The 24,686-nt window shown below is 39.9% G+C and overlaps 2 protein-coding genes across 2 annotated transcripts; one reads left to right on the top strand and one right to left on the bottom strand.

The window, feature by feature from the left end:
* Window positions 1-939: 939 nt before the first annotated feature.
* On the top strand, window positions 940-5,626 carry MRPL19 (mitochondrial ribosomal protein L19). The gene is made up of 6 exons (XM_014872958.2): window positions 940-1,036; window positions 1,249-1,360; window positions 2,838-2,956; window positions 3,496-3,630; window positions 4,362-4,543; window positions 5,289-5,626. The coding sequence occupies exons 1-6, from the start codon at window positions 979-981 to the stop codon at window positions 5,502-5,504; spliced, it is 822 nt and encodes a 273-aa protein (XP_014728444.1). The 5' UTR covers window positions 940-978; the 3' UTR covers window positions 5,505-5,626.
* A 411-nt stretch (window positions 5,627-6,037) lies between these two features.
* Window positions 6,038-23,117, bottom strand: GCFC2 (GC-rich sequence DNA-binding factor 2). Its single transcript, XM_088162485.1, has 18 exons — window positions 22,790-23,117; window positions 21,579-21,686; window positions 19,943-20,104; window positions 19,226-19,444; window positions 18,198-18,277; window positions 17,190-17,305; window positions 15,272-15,458; window positions 14,671-14,794; window positions 13,338-13,416; window positions 12,076-12,188; window positions 11,147-11,346; window positions 10,621-10,771; window positions 10,241-10,362; window positions 9,014-9,090; window positions 8,772-8,838; window positions 7,903-8,049; window positions 7,454-7,578; window positions 6,038-7,124 (listed from the first exon to the last, which is right to left on the bottom strand). The coding sequence occupies exons 1-18, from the start codon at window positions 23,100-23,102 to the stop codon at window positions 7,010-7,012; spliced, it is 2,505 nt and encodes an 834-aa protein (XP_088018611.1). The 5' UTR covers window positions 23,103-23,117; the 3' UTR covers window positions 6,038-7,009.
* Window positions 23,118-24,686: the final 1,569 nt, after the last annotated feature.

The following is a 24,686-nucleotide window of genomic DNA, read 5'->3' as shown; positions in this document are numbered from 1 at the left end:
CTTATCGTCTTCTAAAGCACAGTCAAGAAACCAAGCAGCAGATCACAAAGTAGGAAATTACTCTTGTTAATGTGGGGGCTTGGGCAGTCATCTGCAACAAAAAAACCCCAGGGGTTGGGGAACATCACAGACAACATGGTGGACCTAATTAGTTCATGAGGTCAGGGATATTTTGAAGTGAATCTCTGCGAAGTTCACACAGCAGGGTGTTATTTTAGACTTGCATTTAAAATTCACCTTCCTCCTGCCTCTGTAGCCGCTAATTGAATCCAGACTGATGGCCAAGGAAACCTGACTGCCACAAACATATTAGAAGTACCTCGACAGTACTTTTGCATATAATGCTTTCTAAACTAATGTTGGTGAAAAGCAGTTGGACTGCGGGATATCTGAATTACGGACAGAGATAACAACGGCCTCAAAAAAAAAATTTAGTTGAGTGTTTTTATTATGAAAACACACAGAAGAAAGTGTGTTTCTGGAAAACATACCACCACTTCGATGTGGCAAAGCCAGGATTCATGAGCTGTGGTGGATCCCTGTGATGTCCAAGGAGCCACCGCCGCTGATCCCAAGGGATGCATTGGGAGCTCCAGCCCCGCATCCCATGACAGCACCTGCCCCTCTCCTCCCGCCACACCCCAAACCGCCCTGAGAGATCGAGGCGAAAGCGGCCGCTTTGTTTCCCTTCGTCCTTAAACCACAGAACTGTTTGGGCTGGGAGGATCTTTAATGTCCTCCCACTAAACCAGCCCCATCCAAGCCGGCCTTGATCCCTTCCAGGGAGGGGATGTCCCCAGCTTCTCCGCGCAGTCTCTTCCAGCGCCTCACCGCCGTCACAGCGAGGAATTTCTTCCCAATATCCAAGCTGAACCCGTTCCCGTTTAGCGCCGCCCCGTGAGGCGGCACCGTCTCCGCGCTCCGTCCGGCCGCGCTTTGTCCCCCCGCGCTCGCCGTAGCGGCCGCGCCGCAGCCGCCATGGCGGCCGCCTGTGGGAGGCTGGTGCCGAGGGGCGCCGCCATCGCCCTGCCCCACCGTGAGCACTGCCCGGGCCCGAGCCCCCCGGCACCCCCGGGCCTCCCCCCTGCCCGGCATCCTCCTCCTGCCCTCCCTGGCCCACAGAGCGGCGGGGAGGAGGCTGCCGCCATCCCTGGCCTGGCCGGCGGGTTGTGGTGCCATGTCCTGCTTTGGTTGGGGCGGTTCAGCTTGAAATTACGGGTGTTTTAAACGTTGTTTTGTATTATACAGGGTGTTTTTCTTTATCGGGGTATCGAGTGAGCAGCGATGGAAAGCCACCGAAATTCCAGCCGCCTCCGAAGCCCATCATTATTGACAGGAAGACGCAGAAGGAGGAGAGGAGGTGAGGGGGGTCCCACTGCTCACCTGAGCTTGTAGAGCCTCACCTGGGCTGTGCTCGGGCTGGTCACTGTGTGAGCACTTACTTGAAGAGTCAACGCAAAAAAAAAAAAAGGAAAAAACCAAACCCTAATACAATTAGTAAAATTCTAGCAAAGACCATTTGTGTTGAAATATGTTCAAAACACCCTAAAATACGGTATCTGGAGTTTCTGAAAGCAATAAAACATGAAAAAAATGTAGAGCAGAAAATACTTTTAAAATTTCAGGTTAATGTGGGAGATTATGTTTGTTAAATGCATCTCTCTAGTTAAAGGCATCTCTTCAGTGTGCCAGGGGTGACCGGGACACAGGTCCCGTGTCTGCCTTGGACCTTCAGGCCAGTTGTGAGCACATGCATCACTGGCTGGGACACGGACTTGATGTCTCTGGTGGCCTTCATGAGATGTCTCATTCTGGGAATTTTTGGTGTCACCTCAACTCATTTCATGGAATCACAGAATGGTCTGGGTTGGAAGGGACCTAAAGATCATCTTGTTCCAACCCCCCTTCTCTGGACCAGCTTGCTCCAAGTCCCATCCAGCCTGTTTGTGAATGCTTCCAGGACTGAGGTATCCATAACCTCCCTGGGTTTTAAACCAAATTTTTACTGCTTTAAATGACCCAGTGGTTCAAACTGCATGTTATGTTTGGAAAAAGAGTGGTGGTCTTGTACTGTTCATCTGCCCCCTGCAAAAAACCTCACTTTAAGATGCATCTGTACAACTGAATTGAGTCCACTTTCATCCATCCACTCTGAGGCCCGGTGGTGTTGCCATCCAAACCAGAGTGAGCACATCCAAATATCTGTTGGAAATACTTCTCAGCTCAAGCCAATGCATGTCAGGAAGTGTGCACTCAACTCAGAAGTCAGATAACTGAAGTCCAGGCCATGGGGAAATTCTTCAGCATGGTTTAATTTTTTTGTAGCAGAAAATAGTTTTACCGGTCCATTTAAGCTTCTGTAACACAAAAGGATATTTATGTGGTGTGTCCTGTAGAATCAATTTGTGAAAACTGTAATAAATTCTTCCATATCTGTTATTATAAAGTCAACAAATAATAAGTGTTCTGTCATGGGGATTACAATTAAACCATGAAATAACCTTCCTAAGCTGTGACAGCACTAACTGAACTATCCTCTTTCAGTCAGCTCCTCTGAAACCAACACGTATTACTGATTTGGGGAAAAGTGTTTAAAAGAACAACAAAAAAACCCCAACAAAAAAGCCACATAAATACCCCAAACCAACATCAAAACCCCACAAAAATTCCTTCTGGATAACAAAAAACAATAATTAAATAAAATTGATGACTTCATAGACTGTAGTTCATATGTCTGAAAAAGCAACAGCTGATAATTTTTAAGCCAAATTTTTGGACTTGTATTTTTATGCAAATGTTTTTGTTTCATACTTTTAAAAGTTTGGCTTTTCTTACAGGTTCCTGAGCCCTGAATTTATACCTCCCAGAGGGAGAACAGATCCTCTTAAGTACTATATAGAAAGGAAGGATATGATACAGAGAAGAAAAGTGTTCAGCATCCCAGAATTCTATGTTGGTCAGTATTAGCACTAAAACTTTTATAATTCTGTCAGTATTTTGCATTGCGTGGGGTGTTAGAAAGTGTGGTCATATGTAGAATAGCATAAAACATAAAGTCTCAGGTGTATTAGATCGACTAGGACGTGTTTCTGTACATAATACTCCGTATTTTAATCTCATATTTACATCCTGAGTCATTAAAAGAGTAATCCTAACGCATTCCCTATGTGATTTTTTTTCAATCCTGGCACTTGAGCACATGGTTTACCAGTAGAGCTAAAGAAAAAAAAATATGTTCGATTAATTATATTCAATTTGGATAGGGAAGAGCAAAAAAATAATGTTGAAGAAAGTTTGCAGTTAACCTTCAGTACCATTTCAACCTGTGTTGAATTCAGGTCACATTAGCAGTTTTTTCTGTTTCTGGCAGTTTTGATGGGAAACAGAAATATTTTCAAAATGCACCAGAATAGATGCACTTTGCTTGACTCTTTCCACATTTTGGTACATATTAACTGGGACAGGCTGTTTATTTTAATCCATTTTTTTTGGCAGGCAGTGTACTCGCTGTGACAACTGCAGATCCCTATGCCAGTGACAAATCCAAACGGTTTGTTGGGATCTGCATCCAGAGGGGAGGCAAAGGACTCGGCGCTACCTTTGTCCTTCGGAATGTCATAGAAGACCAAGGTGGGGATTTAGCTGTGCTAATTATGCTGCAAGTGTTCAGCAAAAAATGAGTTATGTAGAAATTTAGTCTGTGGAAAGGAAAACAGCAGATTGAAGTGAAAGCATGAGTCTGTCTGTTAGAGTACTGTGCAAATTTAAAACTGTGCACACAGAAATGTTGATGTGCTCTCTACTTGAAGGCACAGAACTGCACAGTAATTTTTAGACATTCTGTGATGGTTGTGCTTATGTCTGAGCCTGTGCTGTCTATTGCCAGCCCAGTTTGAGCACTGTGTGTTTGCATGAACTGGGGATGTAGGTGTGAACTGCTTTAACAAGCAACAGATTAGAAGAGTTTTATCACAGGTTCGTATTCTGGATTATGACAAAATCAGGGGCAGTGCAAATAGTGTCTGAGGGCAAATATGAAAGGGGTGGCTGCGTCTTCATACACACTACACCTACACTGAGATGCATAAATAACAGCCATTGTAACCAAAAGGAAATAAAGTTTAAAACCCAAACTCATCTTCCTTAAATTCAAGCCATTCAAGTCTCTTAAGCCATGCTCTATCAAAGATTTGATTTACAAAGAAACGTGCAGACATAGTGCACGAGTACTAGCACACGTGCACACAGCACTATAGTGTTCTGAGGACTAAAAAGCAGGAATGTGTAACTGAAGCAATGCTGCTTGGGTGTTAGTATTTCTCCTGACTTTGGTTCATTAAACCAGGCTTTCTGTCTCCCAGGGGTTGAAATCTGTTACGAACTGTACAGTCCTCGAATCCAGGCGATCGAGGTGCTGAAGCTGGAGAAGAGGCTGGATGAGAACCTGATGTACCTGCGAGATGCCCTCCCCGAGTACAGCACTTTTGATGTCAATATGAAACCTGTGCCTCGTATGGAGCACGAGGAAATTCCTGTGAACAAGGTAGGAGCCACGTGCTTCAGTGGGAAAGCACAGGATTATTTACAACTTCCGTTAATGACTGTTATCCTGGCAGGCTATAGCAGCTCATTGCTACATCAGTTGCCATGGTGACCAAAGTAGGTAAAATCAGGCAAGGCTTTGTGCCATTTCTCTAAAGAAAGAATGGTGAGAAACACCTACCCTCCTCTGGAGTTAATTTTTAAGACATACACAGAGGAGCAACCTCCACATTCCTCTGTAGAACTGTGCAGAGAGGAAAGCTTTTCTGACAGGAATGTTATTGTTAATGTGGTTACTGATTCAGGAGTGGTTGGTGTCAGGAAACAAGGTAAGAAAGATGGAAGAGTCACCTAAAATCTGCATCTCAGGCAAGATCCAGAAACTACCAGACCCTGCCAGAGTGTTGTGTAGGAACTCAGTATGGTAATTCCTCCCTTTCCTTCTCATGGTACTTCTATTTTTTCTTAACAAGGAGCAAAACTACAAAAGATGAGTTAGCTTCAATTTGTGTTTCAATTAAGGACTCTCTGATAAATCAAGACAGCGTTAATTAAAAAGTTTTACAAGATACTATGATGACAATCATAAAGTAATAAACACTGACACATTGGTCAGTTTTCTCTTACTTTCCTCCTGTTAGAACAGCAGTTGTCACCTTTCTCTTAAGATCACAATCAAAAATCTAATTCCTCAATACCTTTTTATTGTTTTGGGTTTTTTTTAATTTTTTAATCTTTCACTCTAGCTTCAGGTACGAATGAAACCTAAACCATGGTCAAAACGGTGGGAAAGACCCAAATACAATATAAAAGGAATAAAGTTTGAGCTACCAGAACATAAAATGAAAGCAGCACAGAAGTGGAGCCAGCCATGGCTGGAGTTTGACATGCTGAGAGAATATGATACGTCAAAAATAGAGGCAAAGATTCGGAAAGAACTGAGTGAAGAACTTGAAAAATAATAATGTTTCTTGCAGTCTAGAATTCCTGAGAAAATTAATATTTTAGTTTACTGTATGGATGATCAATTGTCAAGTTTTGTATATACATGGGCAAAGCAAACAATAAAGTTAACCTTTCCAGATTTCAGTGTGAACAGATTTCTGTGGCTCGAGTGTCCACTGCCCTCCCAATGCTTACAGCTCATTACAAGGAATCTTTCTTCCAGAAACAAACATCTACAGAACTAAACTGTGATAGAACATCAATTACATTTTTGTCATAGCACAAGGCTGGTGCTAGAGACAAGCTGGGATGAGGCAAAGCAGAACAAGAGAAAAGCAATGAGATCATGAGCTTGTGGTGATTGCTGATCAACAGTTGCATTTTTTTTTGGCATTCTGAGAGGAAAAACAGCAGAAATTGATTATTAGAAAGCAGTATTTGCAATATAAATCCTGAAGCTACCGTGGATTAGTGGAGCTGGAGTGGGGTTTTTATCATACATCTTAATAACATTTTTGTCACATATTAAAGAATTGAACTGTAAGAGTCATTACCACAGTAAAATATTTTATTTTCAAAAAACCCCAAATTATTTTTAATCTTTTATCTGTAGTACTGATCAAACCAATTTACAATTAATGTATTTTATAAAAATATATTTTTAACTTAAAAAAATATAAAAAGAAGGCATAAGGATTAAGCCTACAATAGTTAAATTCTATTCCCAGAAGATTTTGGAGAAATAGTCACAAATATACAGATTCTGTGATGCACTACAATTTTTACAATGAAACATCCTTGTTATTCTGTAACAATATTTATTGCAAATATACAAAATTATAAAACATTAGAAATAATATAATATACAAAATTATAAAACATTAGAAATAATATAATATCCTAATAAAGATATGAAGAAGTAAAGTTTTGTAGAGCTTACTGGCAAGCAAAGGGAGTTTCCTAGAACTCCAGTTACTAGAAAGTAATTGAAGTTGTTCTGTTCTTCTCATCATCACAATGTCTGTGATGAAAATCCTGATTCCTCACCTGCACACTGACCTCCCTTGTTTCTGTATCAGGGGCATCATGAATTCCTTTTGACTAAGAATGGCTTAACAATAACCCTACCAAAATTACTGTGGACCACAAATGGCTGCTGAATCAGAATGGTATTTAGCAATTAATACTGAAAATAACTTGTCAAGTTATCTACTGGCAAGCAGTGATGAAGTTCACAGGCCCTTTCTGTTTGCAGGATTCTTTCCCTACAGCAGTAAAGCACTGTCACACATTTTAGAATGCCTGAACCGTTGCTTTGACAACTGAACTTCTAAATACTCCCTAATCTAGGAGTAGATGGCAATAAAAGACATTTGGAAAAAACACCTCATGTATTTAACACTAAGACAGTGATTACCACTACCTGGAGTAGGCAGGATCCACTAATTAAACTTCATATTAGAATTGGTTTAGTGTGACTACCAGGCTTGTTCCAGTAATGTAAGCATTTCTTCAAAGATTTCTATTTCCCAATCATTACTTTAAGGTGTTCAAGTTTATGCTCTTCAATGAAGTCTTTTACAATATGCAGAGCTCCAATTTTCACCAGCAGGAGAAGAACTTCTTTTATTTCATCACTATTTAATAAAAAAAGGAAAAAAAACATAGCAGTGATAGCAATTGAGAGACTTTTATGAACCTATCTAAAGTATCATTTTTGTTTCATGGCCTTGGCTACTCTGATCATTAACAGCACCCAAGGTCAACTACCTCAAACTCTGACAGTAAGGACTGCTCAAGTGCTCCTTCACATCAGACTCCATCTTTTCTTTTACACAGATAGATATTTACATGACATGAGCATACTTGAAAGTGTCAAATAGATGGTATTTAAGAAATTTTAAAATATTTTAACACAAAGTATTTGGGGAAGCACTTGAATCCCAAGGACAGCCTCCTCCATTACCTGTGGTTGTCCTTGTGTAGCACACGGGCACATTGCAGCAAGTGCTGGCTGAAGTTCAGTAGTTCAGGGAGAGTTGATCCACCCTTGAGATTTTGGAACCATCTTTCTGGGAGGGATGCAACCACCTGTTCACACAGTATTTGGAAAAAGTTTAACAAGAATTTCAATATAACCAAGTCACATAATTTCTAACATTCATTCATTGATGTCCTTTTTCCTTCAAGCCAACGTGGATTATTTCTCCAAGAAGTTAAGCTTGAGAACCTACAAACCAGTATTTACTCTAAAATGCTCATATGCAGCAAGGTTGTTAAAAGAAAAAATTAAAATCAAATTTTAAATGTTTAAATTTTCTTGTTTTTAATATTCCATCTTCAGTTTTGACCCCCCTTCATGAAAAACAAAAGGCTTTTAGCATACACCCTCTTCCAATGAATATTATCTTTTACCTTATTACACTTTTCTATATTATCCGGCCCTAGTGGTGTGTTTAGGATGTTCAGGAGAAGGTAACGATTCAGCAGCTTGCTCAGCCCCAAATCACGGACCTTGTCTTCCTGGACAATCCCATCCCAACGAACAACATTGGAGAACAGCTGCAGTAATGAAGAAACAAAGAATCTGTAGAGCTGCTGGCCCTAAGTGTGCTAAAACTGTTAAAAGTTTCATAAAAGAAAAACATAGAAAGGTAATATGTGCATCCAATTCAAGTCCTCAAACTCTAGGATTTACACTCTCCCAACTTGCCATCAGTTAGCCACTAATGAACTGCATAGAGTAAATAACCTAATTAATTTTACAAGTGCATCTATATATATGTATAGATATACCTGGATACGTGTATATTTGACCTCCCAAGGGCTGGAAGAACCTTTACCCTTCTGGGAGGTTTAACAATTTGCTAAGTACAGAAGGCAACTAAGCAAACTGTCCATAAGAGAAGTGAGAAAGTCACTACAACTGCTCAGGACAAGACTACACACAGTCCCTTATGACATGATGATGCTACAGTTTGTGGCATCACAAAAATTTTTTTGTAGTTCACGTCAGTATTATTAGGCACTGAGGGTTTTTTTTCTTTTGCCTCTATCACTATAAATCCTTACAATTGTCATTTCTGAGGATGGTCTAAGGCTGTGTTGTGAAGGTGAAATACCTTGAGGTTAAGTTACCAGAAAATTAACCTGCTCTGAATGAAGGAGGAGGATAGGCAACGTGAATAGCAGGAAAGCTGGAATATTGTCTGGGATGTTAATGTTTCCAGTGAAATTAATTTCAGAAAGGCAAAACAGAACAAAACCAGCCCTATTTTCTCTACCTTAACAGCTGACCAAAACCGTCTTTCTTGAAATTTTGAACGTAGTGATGACTTGTCTTCCACAGTGCTGGTCATTGGAAGAAAAAGTTAAAATAAAGATTACTTTTTGTTTGATTTAAAAGAAGATAGACATCTGATCTCTCAGACATGGATGTCTGCAGTATTTCATCTCTATCTGTAGGGGAGAAAGGTAGAGGAACTAAAAAAAATACAAACTTAAGAGAGTCACAGGGTCAGCTTACCTTTTAGGATACAGAGGAATAAAGACATCTTCCTCTACAGATTTCTTCATTCTTAGGACAACCGTGTTCATCAAATCCTATTAAAAAAGAATTATTAATGTGTCCTCAGAAGAAAGACTTTGTATTCCATTTGTAACAAGCTCAAAGATTATTTATATTTCGTTCATCCAGAGGTCTGATATCAGAGATAAGCACAGCTGTCATTTGTATATAACACACATTGAGATCCTGAATAGAAAAATAGGAACAGCAGACAAATCACAACAGTAATTATCTATAGGCTTAGCCTAGAGGGTTTTGCTATATCCCTAAGCTATATCCCTAGGTGAAGCCTTTTTTTTGCACATTAATCTGCAAGGCAGCAGGAAAACTGTACAGATTAAAACCAAAATAAGTTATACATATGGGATCTCCATTAAATGTTGTTAAATTCTATGTTAGAAAAAAATCACCTTAGCTAGGATAGTATGCATTTTTGAGCAATGTGTTTTCAGGTGCCACAGATTGCCACCTATGTTTTTTAAAGTATTTATTTTAAGTTCTTGCTAAGATCAATTGTATCACTTGACTTCAAGCCATAGTTCCAAACAGAAAACTTTGGAAGGCATAAACATTTTCTTTAAAATATTTTTCATATTCAGGGCTCAAACATCCATATCATTTCACCACTTAATCCATCCCATTTTCACTAGATAAACTTCCTGATTTACATCAGAGTAAAACCAGAATCAGGCTAAGAAGGGCTTCCTAGAGTGACTGTATATATAAAACTAAGTATTAAAGGATTGCTAGGATTACACAGTAGTTTTTCTCCTCACCAATTAACCAACCTTTGGGGATTCTCAACTTTTAAAATTCTAGGCCTACTTTATAAATAAAAGCTTAAGAATGGACCACTGAAGCACTGCTAGCATTTAAAGGTCAAATTTGGAAAGATAATTAAATGCAAGCCATTGTTATTGCAGCAAAGGAAGATTAGATCTACAAACAGGTTCTGGATAGATACAGGCAGAATTTTTCTACAAACAGTAGCTAATTTCTGCCTTCAACAAGGAAAGAATCAGAGAGCTGGAAGTTTAACTGTTAAATCATCTTAATATAAAGAAACAAAACAAAGAAGAAATCAGAACCAAACAACTTCAGGAGAATGTTCTCAGTGCCCATAGGAGCACATACAAAACTACACACAGTGAGTGAACTCCCCGTTCTTGGTACCACTGCTTTTACCTCTCTTGCTCGGCTGGGCTCATGTTTTGAAAGGATTTGTTTTCCAAAGATGCTATTGCAAAGCTGTACAAGGTTCTTTGTCTGTGAAGTAGATAAAGGATCCCACACACTCTTCACAAATGCTGAAAAAAATAGGAATTTATTTCATTCATAATATGCAAGTACTTATCTGCCCTATTTTCAAGCCATTACAATGTAACAGAAGTAAACATATGAAAACCTCAGCCTCTCACAATAATTTTGAAGAGGCCACCTCAGCCCCACACAATCATTCCATCTTGGAGCACTGTGGTATCACCAACGTTATTTGATATTATCATTCTTATTTCAGGTTTGATTGTGTAGCTGCAGTGAACATTTTCAGCAAAGTCTTATCATACCTGTAATTTTGGGAAGAATAGTTTTTTCAATCACTCTTGGCAAAACTTCTTTATCATGATCATCATCTCTTTTTGATTCAGATACGTTTTCTGCATCACTGAATTCTTCTATAGCTCTGAACCAGGGCATCTCTTCCAACTCTGTAAAATTCTGCTGAAAGATGACTCCTGTTAGTTGTTCAGCATTAAGAGAAAAGCTCTATCCAGTAACACCCCAAATCCCCACTTAATTTCACGTCCACCCTCATCACTGAATGCGCCAAAACAGCAAAACTAGATTTAAAGCTACAATTTAATGGGTGGGATTATTCAAGTGTCTTCAAAGAATCCAGGAGAAGAACTGTTTTTACAGGAGGTGTGGCAAAAAGAAAGGGGAAAGTTAAGAAGATTGCACAACATGCTTCAGCTTCTGAGAAAAAACAGTAGCTTTCTTAATTTCTAATGCACAGTGCTATGTATAGAAAAAAATAATTTTTCATATTGATATATCATACACACACACAAAAATTTCAGCTGATGCACCCACCTCAAGAGGATTCCAACTTATTAACTGAACTCTGATCAATGGATTTAATAGCTTAGGCAGGCAGAAACTGATGTAAGCATCACAGTAAGAGTCAGGAAACTTCTCTTTCCATTCCTGGAATTTCAACAGGATTTTTCTGATGTCACAAAAATCTGCATGCACATCTTCAAAGATTTTCCTACTATCCTCTAAAACGTTATCTATGGATAATATTCATTGGAAATAAAGAGAAACAATCACAGAACTTATTGAGGCATAAGCTGAAGAGTTTATGCATCTATAGGACATAAGAGATATTTTTATGAGAATTGCATTTATTTTTGACACACCTGACACTGAAATGGTTTAAAAACTCCTCCCACAAAAACCCAGTTTCAGAAAAAAATAGTGTCAGAAGACCAAGGAAAGGCAAGTTTCTTCATGATCTCACAGATTTATACAACCACTATGTTTCAAACTTTGTTTCAGAATGATACAATTTCAGGCATGAAAACCCTTCTGCTGTTACCTGAAGAAAAGCTATTATGCCTTTCCCTCCCCCTCTTCGTCCATTCACTCAAGATAATTAAAACACCAACCTTTAATTCACTCTCCAGCTTCAGGAAATAAATTGACTGTACAAAACATGTTGCAGTACTGCACTGAGTACTGCCAGATCAGCTTTGGCACAATCTGACAGAACTTACCTCTAGTTTAAAAAGCCATGTATAGTGCTGCCACCACATAACTGACACCACAAGAAATCTACAACCATTCATTCATTCTTCCCAAGTCATTAGTCACTGCCTGGGTGCATTTTTTTCTACAGCGTGCGAATAAAAACATGGAACTCAAATGAAGTATTCCTCTACTTTCCCTTTAAAAAAAAAATCACTGAAGAAATATCAACAAGAGATCTTCTAGGACACGACATTAGGACTGTCACCAACCCTTTCTCTTCTGGAACTCGTCCACCTCTGTGGGAGTCAGCTCCTCATCACTCGACAAGCCCTCGTGGTGATCTCCTTCTCCTGACTGCTCCCTCGCCTGCCGCCTGCACGTCCTGCATTTTGGAATGAACTCAGATGAGTTATCCTCTCCTGTGTGTGCACGACAAAGCTTAAAAAAAATCATCCAACTTAAAACAAGTCATGAGAACAACAGCCTAAGGAGAGGCAATAGGGGAGCAACAGTGACTGTGGAACCAAAAGGACTCCTAAACTGCAGAAAAAGGAAGAGATTTGGGCACTGACATCCAAGAGCTTAGAGCAACATCTCCAACCTCCCACGTGAGCCTGCAATAACCTTCCCTTCACCTCATCACCATCTGAAACACTGAGCGTCTGGTGTTGAACTGTATCCTGCCTGACAGTTCAGTGTGTGTTTACTGAGCTCTCCCACTGTCCTATCAGTCCTGGATCACTTGTTCAATAGCATATAGGAAAAGGTGATAGCACCCATGTGCCAGTGAGGTTCTAAAAGCTATTGCTGTGGCATCAAGAAAAACAGGCTGCAAAATCAATTGTTTGAATTTCTACCTCAAGAAAATGATAAATTAAATGGAAGTGACACTGCATAAATACATTTAAACAGCTATTCACATCAACTAGCAATAAAAGTTAACTGCTTGGAGAGGAAGTTGTTATTATTATACCACTTTTCCTCCAGTAAAATTTCCAGGTACTTGCTACTTCAAAGTATAGTTATGACTCGAGGTACCAATGCAACTATAAAACTTTCAAAGCTCCCAATAATATAAAAAAAAATTGGTACCAATCTCTGAACACTGTAACATCCAAATGTAGCATCTATCTGACCTACACTGATAGCAGACCTGGGACTAGGGGTTGATTTGTTTCACTCACCACCACCTCGCCAGCAGAAACAATTCTGCCCAATTTTGCTAGTTATACAGTAATACAAAACTAAATTTCTGTAAAAGTTAATAATATTACTAATTAAAACAGGAAGAAAAAAGCTCCCCTCATAGTTTTGTCTCACTTAAGACTTTTTAATTTAAAATATCCAGCCCTATTAGCATTCAGGTTCAAATCAAAATGAAGAGAATTACATTAACACATAAATGGCTTCCATGTACTTCAAGTTTTGGAAAGCAATACTGAAATATTTTTAGTGTAATCTCACAGGTTTACATTCGGGTCAGTGCACAGCACATTTATCAGAGTTAAGTGCACCTCAGTGTAAGAGTTACCTTCGATGCTCACACATTTCCAGAACCTGTGTTTTCTCATAACCTTCCATTCCACCTTTTGCTGGTTTACCATCCCCACCTATCAGAAGACAGAAACAGCCAAAAGTAAAGTGGTACGTTTTTAAAGTTCCTGTTTTCTTTTCAATCAGGAAACAAAGAATCTCCTTCTATTGTTTTGGTTTTGTTTTTTTAATTTGGAAAATAACCAACAAAAGAACAAAATCAAAACTGTAACAGTATCTAGAGTAAGTCAGAGTAAATTCCTTGTAGCACTAATAACTTTCTGATATGTGTAAAACATGGCAAAGAGAAAGTGTGCTACTACTGAAGTACTATCATGTAAGAAAAAACAGCCTTTCTACTATATTAAATACAACCAGGAACATAAAAAACAATGCTATGTGCTGCTAAACATGCAAGTACAGTCTCATTTGTAATGAGCTGGAGGTAAAATCGTTTTAATAGCAACTCTTACTATGGCATTACCCTTTTCTCCTTACACCTGCTGTCAGTTTGCCACACCATTTTACAAAACCATCCAGGCTGCTACTTACTCTCATCAGCAGTTTAACCCCTGAAGTGAGAAGACTGAACCCATATGATTTAGTATTTACCAGGATCCAGTGCATCTGGCCTCCATCTGTTCCCAGCAGCTCCAAGCATATTGCTCTCAGCTTTGCCTAAACTGTTTTAAAGGGTTTGGTTTTGGAGGTCTGGTTTGTTTGGGATTTTTAAATAGCAGCAGCTAGACATTCACACAGCATACAAACAATACCTTGGTGTGGAAAGAAAATACAAGCTGAGAAAACTGTACTAATTTTTCCTACAGTGACTGAAACACAGTTTTCTTTTAGAAAAAACCCTTCCATAAAGTAGCTTCTCTCTTCATGCTGTGCCACATGTGTGTCACCTCTTAGTTTGGAATCTCCAATTTGAGCACACACCTAGACTTACAGACACTCTCAGGTAAAAGTGATATTGCCAATTACACATTCAGCTTTTTCGGATATTCACAGAATTCCATAATAAGCAAGCTTTCTCCAACTTGAGACCTACTGGAAAACTGACTCCCATTTTTCTTTTTAAATATTAATGGTAACTGAACAACTAAAAATTGACAAGGCACTCAGCCACGTCCTGTTCAGAGAAATTAAACCAGAGAAAAAACAGTGGGATGGGCATTACTGAGGTAAGAATTCAAATGAGGTACAGCCACCTACTGACAACGGGAAGGGAGATCAAAGGTGACAATTAAAATCTTAACCCAAAAACGAACCGTATTTCTGCTCAAAGACAGAAGTTATTTTCTCACTGAAAATTACTTTGTACTAACTTGTCAGATGCTGAATATAAGCAGATTCATTTTTCAGCTCCTCTTGCCTTCGCTTTGATACTCTCACGGCTCGTTGCTGAAGAAGGGCGTGTACAGCCCATTCCTGTTCATTAATGTCCTTCAGCTGCAATACAGTAAACACTAATCAGTATTTCAATTGATTTAAATCTCACAAGAATGAATGAAAACCGATTTCCATGGGTTTTTTGTATAGCTGTGAAATTAGAACACAAGTATCATAGATTGACAAGTAAGTTCCTGGTCATGGGAGTTTTTCAGGCTGAAAACACAAAACTACATGCTAGTTACACATCAAGGACTAAGATTTCATACAAAAGGGTTCACCAGGACACTGCTGGTGTCCCTTGTTTCATTTCAGTTTGCTTTTGAGGCACTAGCCATTGAAGAAAATGTGTTCAGTAACTAACATTTCTTCTCTTTAGAGCTACCTGAAGAAATTCACAACTGCAAAGTCACAGAAAATTAAATTTAAACTAAATTTGATTCTGATAGAACTGATTTTTAAGTAGGTGGTATCTCTCTTTTTCACTGACAGAACACACCTTTGTCATCTTAAAAAAAAAGAGAAAAATATACGTACTTTTTCATTCAAACAGTTTATCAAGTTTTCTACATATGTTTTCATGGCCCTGTAGAATTTGTAGTTCAGAGCTGCATCTGAAGACTTCTCCAGCTCCTGGACAGACATCTTTGAGCTCTCAATATCCTCCATATATTTTTCATACTCTCTCTGGTGGGCACGGTGCACATCCTGTAAGGATGTTATCCTGAAAGAGAGAAACCCAGACAATCAGAACTATTGTCAACTTAACAGCTGATGCATTCCAAAACATTTTTCCCATTATAATCATATACAAAATCTTTGCCTGTACTAATAATAGCACTTGCATTTGACCTGAGCAGCACTGAAAGATTTACCCCTGCCAACATTTACAGAAGCACAAGGTATGGACAAACATCATGCTTTGGTGCCCCAAATGTCATTTATGTGGTGCTGGTTTTGAAAGCACCACAGATATTTCACCTGGACTCCTCAATACACCACACTTCCCAAAAACACAAACCCCAAAATTACATGGTATCACATTATTAAATAGATTCTACCCAATGTGATCTGGTAAAAACTACAGCTCACATCAGCATGTCCATACCAGTTAATAGAAGTTGCATGGACAGAAGTACCTGTAAGCATTCATAATGTGCTATTAAATACAAACCAACCAAGAACTCTTACTATTATGTGATAAACACTGAAAACTTCTGTCTACAGCTGTCTCTAGCAGACAGGTAGCACACAAACATTTAAATACATTACAACTCTGCTTCCTCTCTTTTTTACCCCTTCCCTCCTTACATATCCCAAACGTCTGCTCAGTTTGAGCAGGCCTAAAACAGAATCAATGCACAGACCACAATTTCTTTCACCTCCCTGAACACTTCCCAAAGAAAATAGCTGAACTAAGCTATTGTGTTCTCCTGTGCTACAAATTAAAAAGAAAAAATATTAATCTATTTCAGCACTTAATATGTTAAAAACATCTACAAAGTTTACAGCAAACAAGTTCCTCCTCCCCTTCCTGCTGTTTTCCAGACAAGTTGCCACTCTTGATAGCTGTATTCTTATGTTTTTTTACTTGATTCTGTACTTCTCTTGCTTCAGTTAACTCAATTCCCTTCAGGTGATTAAAGCTAAGAAAGCATACAATTCCACAAAAATATTTAGTCCAACTTAGTTTCACTTCTCTAGACAAATGCATCACTGATGTTCTGTACAAAGCAAAGATTATACAGAGAGAGCCTGGTGCAAGTTCACAGCACAATTCATGTTTCACTTGTATTAAGTTACTTGTCTAAACTTATCTGAACAGCTGCTTCCCAGTGCTGGGAGGGATGACAGGGGATGGCTTACCTTGGGATGCCTGACCCCAGCTGTCCTTCCCACACACCCTCCAGGCAGTTCCCATGTCCAACCCAGGACACTTCAGGCGCCCACACAGCAGCTGAGCTGCTCGAGAGAAGTCACAGCCTGGCTCACAACTAAAGATAAAGATCCAGGCACGTTCTGGACAGGCTGCAGAGAACTTAGGCTGTTTTAGGAAATACTGGGCTATTTTTGTAGGTGGTATAAGAACTACCATAGGAGGGGTGGGAGTGCCTGCTCCACCTGCTCCCTCCCTATGAAGTTCTGTTTGCTGGGCAAACGTAATATCAAGCCAAGGCTCCTGCCAAGAACTGCCAGTAAGCAGAAAAAGCTTCTGCCAAATAAATGAATTTACTTTCTAAAGTTCAATTTGACAGAAACACTCTTGGAAAGTCCAAATGCTCCCCTGAAACAAAGCGTTGCCACATAAAGTAAAAAATTTGTAGTACTCCATCAGACATCATTACACATGAAAACAACCCAAAAAAAGCTCAATGTTCTGGAAAAAAGAGTAAGACTTCAAAGCTGTTGTCTCATTGTGACAAAAACTCAGACAACTGGTAAGTTAAGGAGTTACCTTTCAGTCAGTCGTTTCTTCACAATTTCCAAATTCACAGGTGGTAGAGAAACAGAGGTATCAAACTTGGGTTTCGTTGGTTGATATTTACGCACAGAAGCATCATCACAAATTTCCTACAAGAATTAAGTGTCAATTTTACCATTTACTCCATTTCTCCCTTTGCAACTCTAAAGATCAGCGAGACATATCATTTAAATACTAGACATCTGATACAAAGATACATATTTCAATCACAAAAAAATCTAGACAAAACCCAATCGATTCAAGCTTTAAGTCCATAACTAACAAGGTCTGTGGATATAAATTGCTGCTGTTCCCTGAAAAGCAGAATTAACTTTTCCATAAGCAAGTGGACTATGAGGACCTAAGATCATACTGGATTTGAACATCAGTCTCAGAACTTTCTCCCACTCCTCTACTCTCCAAATTGGAAAAATTTCTACAACTGTCAATTTGGACTTCAATAAAGGCTGGTTATTCATACATTTCTAGTCTGATCCAGAGTGATCCAAGCCAGAACAAAACTTCCAGCACATCAGAATATAGTTTACTTTGGCAATTACTTACTGGGAAAAAGACAGCATTCTGCTGAACTGTGAAGAGAGCTCTCAGATTGACACTCAACAGAAATTTAGCAGAATAGAAGAATAATTTTTGCATTGCAACTTTGCAACATTTGTATTATTTGCATACTCTTGCATTCAAGATCTCTTGCGCAGCAGCAAAAAAATCAAGAGTTCAGAATTTTCTTCTCTGTTTCTTATGATCTCTTATCACAACAGATACCTACCTTTGGGGCTGATATGACCACACTGCTTATCAACAGCCAGACAGAGATTACAGACTTTCATTATTATCTTCCCATGTTTCTAATCATCTTTCCCTGAAGAGCCAGGGAATAACTTCCTAAAATCCTCCCTAATGAGAAAGCAGGACAGAGACAGAACAGTACGCTATGCCTATAAGCAAAAAGCACCTTCCAATGGTTAGGAAAGCATGTGTCACCTGAGAGAGTTTAACAGCTTTCTTTATTTGCTGTTCTTCCCATTTGGCTTCATCATCACTTGATCCATCACCCAGAGATACTGGAAATTAAAACAACCATTATTAGATGTAACTACACCCTTTATTTTTCCCCCGTTTGTGTTCTCCTCCATCTAAAGCAACAATGGGTCTCCCAACCAATACTGAGAGTGATACACACAAAAACCAGCAGATAGAAAACCAGTAGATGGAGGACTGCAAAACTGAAAGGCTTGGAAAAGGCTACTGGGATTTGTGGAATTCACACTAACATTAATTTCCCCAACTGTTTCTCAGACAACTACTGCTGCAGTAGGAGGCATACAAACATCTTGTTTCCATGTCTCAAAGCAAAGCTGTGCATAACACATGTAAACAAGAGTATAAGTATAGACTGTGACATTACACCCAACAAACCCTTGAGCATTCCAGAATATACACTCAACTACAGATACAAAATATCTCATTAGCATTAATTTGAATGGCAGATTCTGCTCTTAGTTATGCATTCCTTATAGCCCTTATTCAAATACTACAGTAAACATGTGCTTCATAAACAACACTCTAAGCAGCACTAAGGGAATAAAAACAATGGAAAAGCCAATTATGTTTTGCATGCAGTAGGCTTGTTTACTTCTGAAGGGCTGAAATACTGGTTTGTTTTTCATTTTTTAAATTTATAATGTCAGTACAGGGAGAGTACTTAGAAGACCAGACCAGAAGCAGGAGGAAGGACTTACAGTAACTTTACTCAAAGTAAATGTCCCTTATACAAGGCCATTTTTTTGCAGTCAACAAGGCCAAAAATAATTTTGTAAACGTTTCTCAAAGTATCCTGCACCACCACAAGTGAGACCTAAACCAGGTTATGACCCATATAAACCTCAAGTACCAACTGTACAGCCTTTTTCCAGGAGTCCTGAGGAGCAAAGCCTCACTCCTCACTGGACAAGTCCCATGTGGATCTAGAGACTAAAACAAAGCCTCTGAGAGAAACACCACAAACTCACCCATGTCTTCAGTCATTCTCTGCCTAAGAGTTTTCATTTTAGGAGCAAAATCGAGATTCTTTGTTTCAGACTCATCTTCACTCTCCAAATCACTGCTTCCTCTTCTCTGAGAGACCTGAGGACTGTTTGAAACATCCAGGGGGAGATAATCAGCCTCTGTCCTGGCTAAGTGACGCTTCCTCCGAGCAGCCTCAACGTGAGCTGCACTGGGGATACTGCCTGCATCAAAGAGAGAAAATCTAAGGAAAGACTAAAAGCAACACTCTGTACCTAATGCCAATCATCACAACTGTTCAGCACCACGGTACAAGTCTGGATACAGAACACAAGATGGTTTCCTACATGGTTACCATGTAGAATATAAGGAGATGAAAAAGTGTCTCTCAGCCTCAAAGTGAGGTTTTATTTTCACCTCATGAAGGGAACTGTGCATCACTAAAGAGGAATTTTCTGCTGCCTTTCTTCTATAACCAGTGCTTATAATTTCTGCTCCATTCCCAAAATTAGCACAGAAAAACAACACATGTTTGCAACTAAAAATACGTGGGAACCATCCCTATTCTTCCAGAAGGGTAACCCTGACTCGGGACAAACAGATGCCCATACCTTAGGTGTTTTAAGCTGAGTGGAACTCATCTCACCTAACTTGTCATGTACTTCAAACACAGAATGGTCTAAAATAGCTTTCCTAAAATACAAAAAAGCCAGGGAACTAACTTGGTGACAAATCCTTCCTCCTCTGTGGAGAGCTGCATTCATTTTCAGAATCTGAGCTGTTGTAGTCCTCATTCAGTGAAGAATAAGTTTCATCTTCATTCTCCTCCTCCTCTTCACGAGTATCTTTGGTGTTGCCAACTCCAGGCTCCAACTGACAGATTTCTGCATTATAGGGGAAAAAAGTATGATCAATTATTTCAGTTTCAACTGCTGGAATATGATGTGCCCTAAGTGGTTACCAGAAATTATTTACATGTTGCTGCAGCAAATACTGGTCACTTGTTTATCTCCACCTGTTCTCATCAAAACATGTCAAATTGTAACATTCCAAGACAGCCACTTACAAGCCAATTCTTGTATTGAATAAAAGCATCTTTGATGATGCTTCCCATAGAAAGACTGCAGGTCCTTCTGGGACACAGAGTGTATTTACATGCACAAAAGCAATGAGATCAGCTCTCAGATAACTACTAATTAATATTCTGATTGCTCACAGCGTATTTGGATTCTTGACTTGAAAAAGTCCATTTAGAAAGCACTTTTTTTAAAGCACTAACAATGAGGAAGTTCTTAGTTAAACTACAAACACTTATATCGGCCTTATCTCCAGTTATTATCAAATTCTTTAAAAATATTGATTTATCTTCATCTGCCACTACACTTTCAGGAAATCATCAGATTACTGAACAACAGAATGTACCACCTTTTACAAGAATATGATGTTTTTCTAAGAAGTTACAAAGAAAAATTACCATCTCAACTGTATCACAACCTCAAAAAGAATTATTGCTCAATCTCAATCTAATTTACTTTTATCTAACAATAGCAAATATGGTGTATCTGTGAATTGACAGAGGGGTCCAAAGGAGAGTACATAAAGAGAACTTTTAGATACATTTGTTTCTAAAAAAACACAAAAACTCCAAATATTCCAACAGGAAACATACCACAGAATGGTTTTGGTTGGAAGGTACCTTAAAGATTATCTAGGGATGATCTAAAGGTCATTCCAATGCCCCTGCCATGGGCAGGGATACCTTCCACTAGACCAGGTTGCTCAGAGCCCCATCCAGCCTGGCCTTGAACACTTCCAGGGATGGGGAGTCCACAGCCTCTCTGGGCAACTGACTATATTGCAATGAAACTAGGGATACTACCAGAATAATCAAGGCTATTGATTGCATTCAATGAAAATATTTAAATGCTGTAAAAGCACACAATTTAATAATGTTTACATAAAGTTTCATCAAACAAAATGCTATTAAGCTCACATTTTCCCTCAATGCCAATACTCAGATCGAACTGCAATCTAACAGCAATAAGCAGTGGATACCTGGCCCATAGTTTGAAAGATATGATGCTGAGGTATAAACTTAGCAGAACTTTGTTAATTTTGATGTAGTGCACAGTTCTGCATAACCAGGTTTTCTCAAGAACAGCCTCCAAGTTCTGATAATCTTCTACTAAGTTCAAACTGAAAATAACTTCAGCACAAATACATTAAAATTATAAACCAGTAAACTAATATTTTAAGTGTAATTCTGGGTTCAATTAACAAGTAAAAAACATCCAATAGCAGTATTTTTACATCACTCTTCATCTATTTCGTAAAATATTTAACTAAAAAAGTACTTACTTTTGCTTTCTTCAGCTTCTGTCTGTGCAGGCAATAGGCTTTCCTTCTTTTTAATTCTAAAGGTTACTTCATTGAAGGATGGTTTTTTAACTTTAAAAAACTCTTCACCTACCAGATAAAACAAAGTGACTCTGAGTAACATTAATAAAGCCAACAATATACACACATATATGTATGTACTACATATAAAAGTGCATGTAAACAAGACCATGGCATTACAGGCTATGTCCAGTCTTTCAGTTCTGGCTGGATTAATTCTAAATATTACTGCAGCTTTATCACTCATGATCAATCACCTCTTAGTTACAAACTGTGCAACTCAGCCTCCTCAGCACAGCAATACTGTACTGCTGAAATGCAGGGTCTCTTTGTACGTACCCAAGGTGGGTACGTCTCCTCATCAACCACAACAGTAACAGCCCAGAAGTGTCAATTAAACACTTAAGTTTCCTTTATTTAAGCTTGTTCATCATTAACTAGTCACGGAATCACACAGTACTTGTTCTCTCTGTTTTTCTCCAGCTGTAAGAAGATTGCAGATGCTTTCCAGCCGAAAGAATGTGGACATAAATAATTATTAAAGTACTTTTCACAGAATCACAGAATTGTTAGGGACTCTGGAGATCACCTTGGCCAATCCCTCTGCCAGGGCAGGGTCACCTGGAGTAGGTGAGACAGGGATGTGTCCAGGTGGGCTTGAAATGTCTCCAGGGAGGGAAACTCCACGCCCTCCCTCAGCAGCTGTTCCAGTGCTCTGCCACCCTTGATGTAAAAAAGTTCTTCCTTGTGCTGAAGTGGAACTTCTTGTGTTCTACTCTATGGCCACTGCTCCTCATCCTGTTTCTGGGCATCACTGAAGAGAGTCGGGCACCATTCTCTTGGCACCCGCGTTTGCGATATTTACATGGGCTGATGAGAACGCTCTCTGTCTTCTCCAGACTAACCAGGCCCAGCCCATACTTTAGTACGGGTTTATGGCGCAAACCCTCCCAAGAGGCCCTCCCCTGACACGGCACGGCGCGGTGTCTACAGCGAGGGGCAGGAGGGTGCCCAGCGCGGGGCTCGCTGAGGCGGGAGCCCAAGGCAGCCCGGTCCCGGAGCCCCGGCCCTGCTCCGCGGGACACACACACAGACACACACACATATACATATACACATATATATATATATATACACACATATACATACACACACATATGACCCCTTCTCACCTTCCCGCTCCTCCTCACTGCCAAAGCTCAGCAGCTCCTTCCCGGCCCGGCCCGGTCCCCCTGCGGCTCCGGCTCGCCGCTGCCCCGGGCCCGGGCCGGCCCCTGCTCTGTGGGCCGGCTCCTCCCCAGGGGGATCGCCCCCGGCCTCCGAGGGCTCCGCTTCCCGCTCTGAGGGTGAGCTGGCGCCGGAGTCTGGGGACGGGACTGGGGACGGGGCTGGGGCCGGCTCCGCCCGCGCCTCCGGCTCGTCCTCGCTGCCGCTGGAGGCTGCGCGCCGCCGGCCGCGGAAATTGCGGGGGGGACGGCGGAACATAGCTCCGGGGATGGCACCCGGGAATGACTCCCGGGAATCAATCGCTCCCGGGAAGTTGGACCGGCGCGATTCCCAACGTGGATCCCGGCGCGCACGCGCGGCGACCCCAGCGCGCCCCGCCCGCGGATGGGCGGGAGCTCGGGAGGGACGGAGGATGGAGCGGGGGAAAGGGAAGGTGTATAAAAAGTAAAAGGCGTTTTTTTTGTGATTTATTGATGCCTAAAAATATAACTTGTTTCGTGAGCCCATCAGTGCACGGGCTGCCGTGCTGGGTGGGTGTTCCCCCTCCGCCGCAGTGCCATCGAAAACTTATGGAGTTCTGGTACTATATAATTTATAAATAATATATAATGATATATTCTTTCAATATGCATAAGTTATATGTAAATTATATGGCGATAATTAGTAATGAATATTTATAAACTTTCGTGATTGCTATGTATTATGTAAATGAATAGTAAACTGAAATGTGATTACTAATGTGTAACTACACATAAATAAAATAGTTATTTTAGAAATAGTAATAACATACACTAAAAACAAATAAATGTACTTTATAACGCCAGATTGGAGGGAGCTCCGAGCAACCTGTTCTAGTGGAAAGTGTGCCTGCCCATGGAAGGGTTGTTGAAATTAGATGATCTGTAAGGTCCCTTCCAAGCCAAGTCAGTCTAGGATTCTATGATTATTATAAATGCAAAACTGACTCTGTAGCTTGTCGGCAAAAAGTAACCACACATTTTTCTCCCCTTCCTCAGGCTGAGCTCACAGAAGGAGTCAGGCAGGTGCCAGTGCTGGTGGAAGGGGAGGGGAACATATGGCTGGGAACAGAAGGAAGGTGGGAATGTGACAAGTGATGACAAATTGGTTTGCTTGGAGCTGCACTGTAGCTTGTACCAGCCTTTGATTTCTGCCGTGCTAACTTGAGCTGTGTGTGATTTGCTCTGTGGAAAGAAAGTGCATCCCACTCCAAATGAAACCATGAAACCAGGCAGAGCAAGTCCTTCAAGTAAGCCTTTGTGTCTCAAGAGATGTATCCAAGAATAGCAAATGTTTGAAATGTTCTTGCTCAAATTGTTCCACCTTTCTGTTCTTCATCTGTAAGATGAAGATACTAATATTAACTTGTCTCAGGAATCTTGTGAAGAAAAAGCTACATTTGTGAAGCACCAGTTACAGTAAAAATAACATAAAAACCCAAGAGAAAATAAACTAAAATATATTTTTTATTCAGCACTGCTTCTCAATGATTATTAAATAAAGCCCAAGGCTACTTAGTGAATAAGGAAGGTTATAAAAACTTTAACAATTCAGGAAGCACAATTCACCTTGCAGCATTATTTATTTTCTGAAAAAGGGTGGGGGTGTGGTGGAAAAATAAAGTACTTATGCAAATGCTGAAATTAAACCTGTCCATGGATTTGTGTTTAAATTGACTTATTGCAGGCTCTGATTGATTAGTTGTTCCACTGCGACCTGGGCAAAGCAGAGTTTGCAGATAGAGATTTACCTGGAATAATCCCCGTGAAGTTTCCTGTTTCTCATTTACCACTCCAGGATTGATGAAGGCTTCATTATGCCAAG

The sequence above is a fragment of the Sturnus vulgaris genome, chromosome 3 (assembly GCF_052056855.1).
Source record: "Sturnus vulgaris isolate bStuVul1 chromosome 3, bStuVul1.hap1, whole genome shotgun sequence".
Classification (NCBI taxonomy): Eukaryota; Metazoa; Chordata; class Aves; order Passeriformes; family Sturnidae; genus Sturnus; species Sturnus vulgaris.
This window is presented reverse-complemented; position numbering and strand designations above follow the sequence as displayed.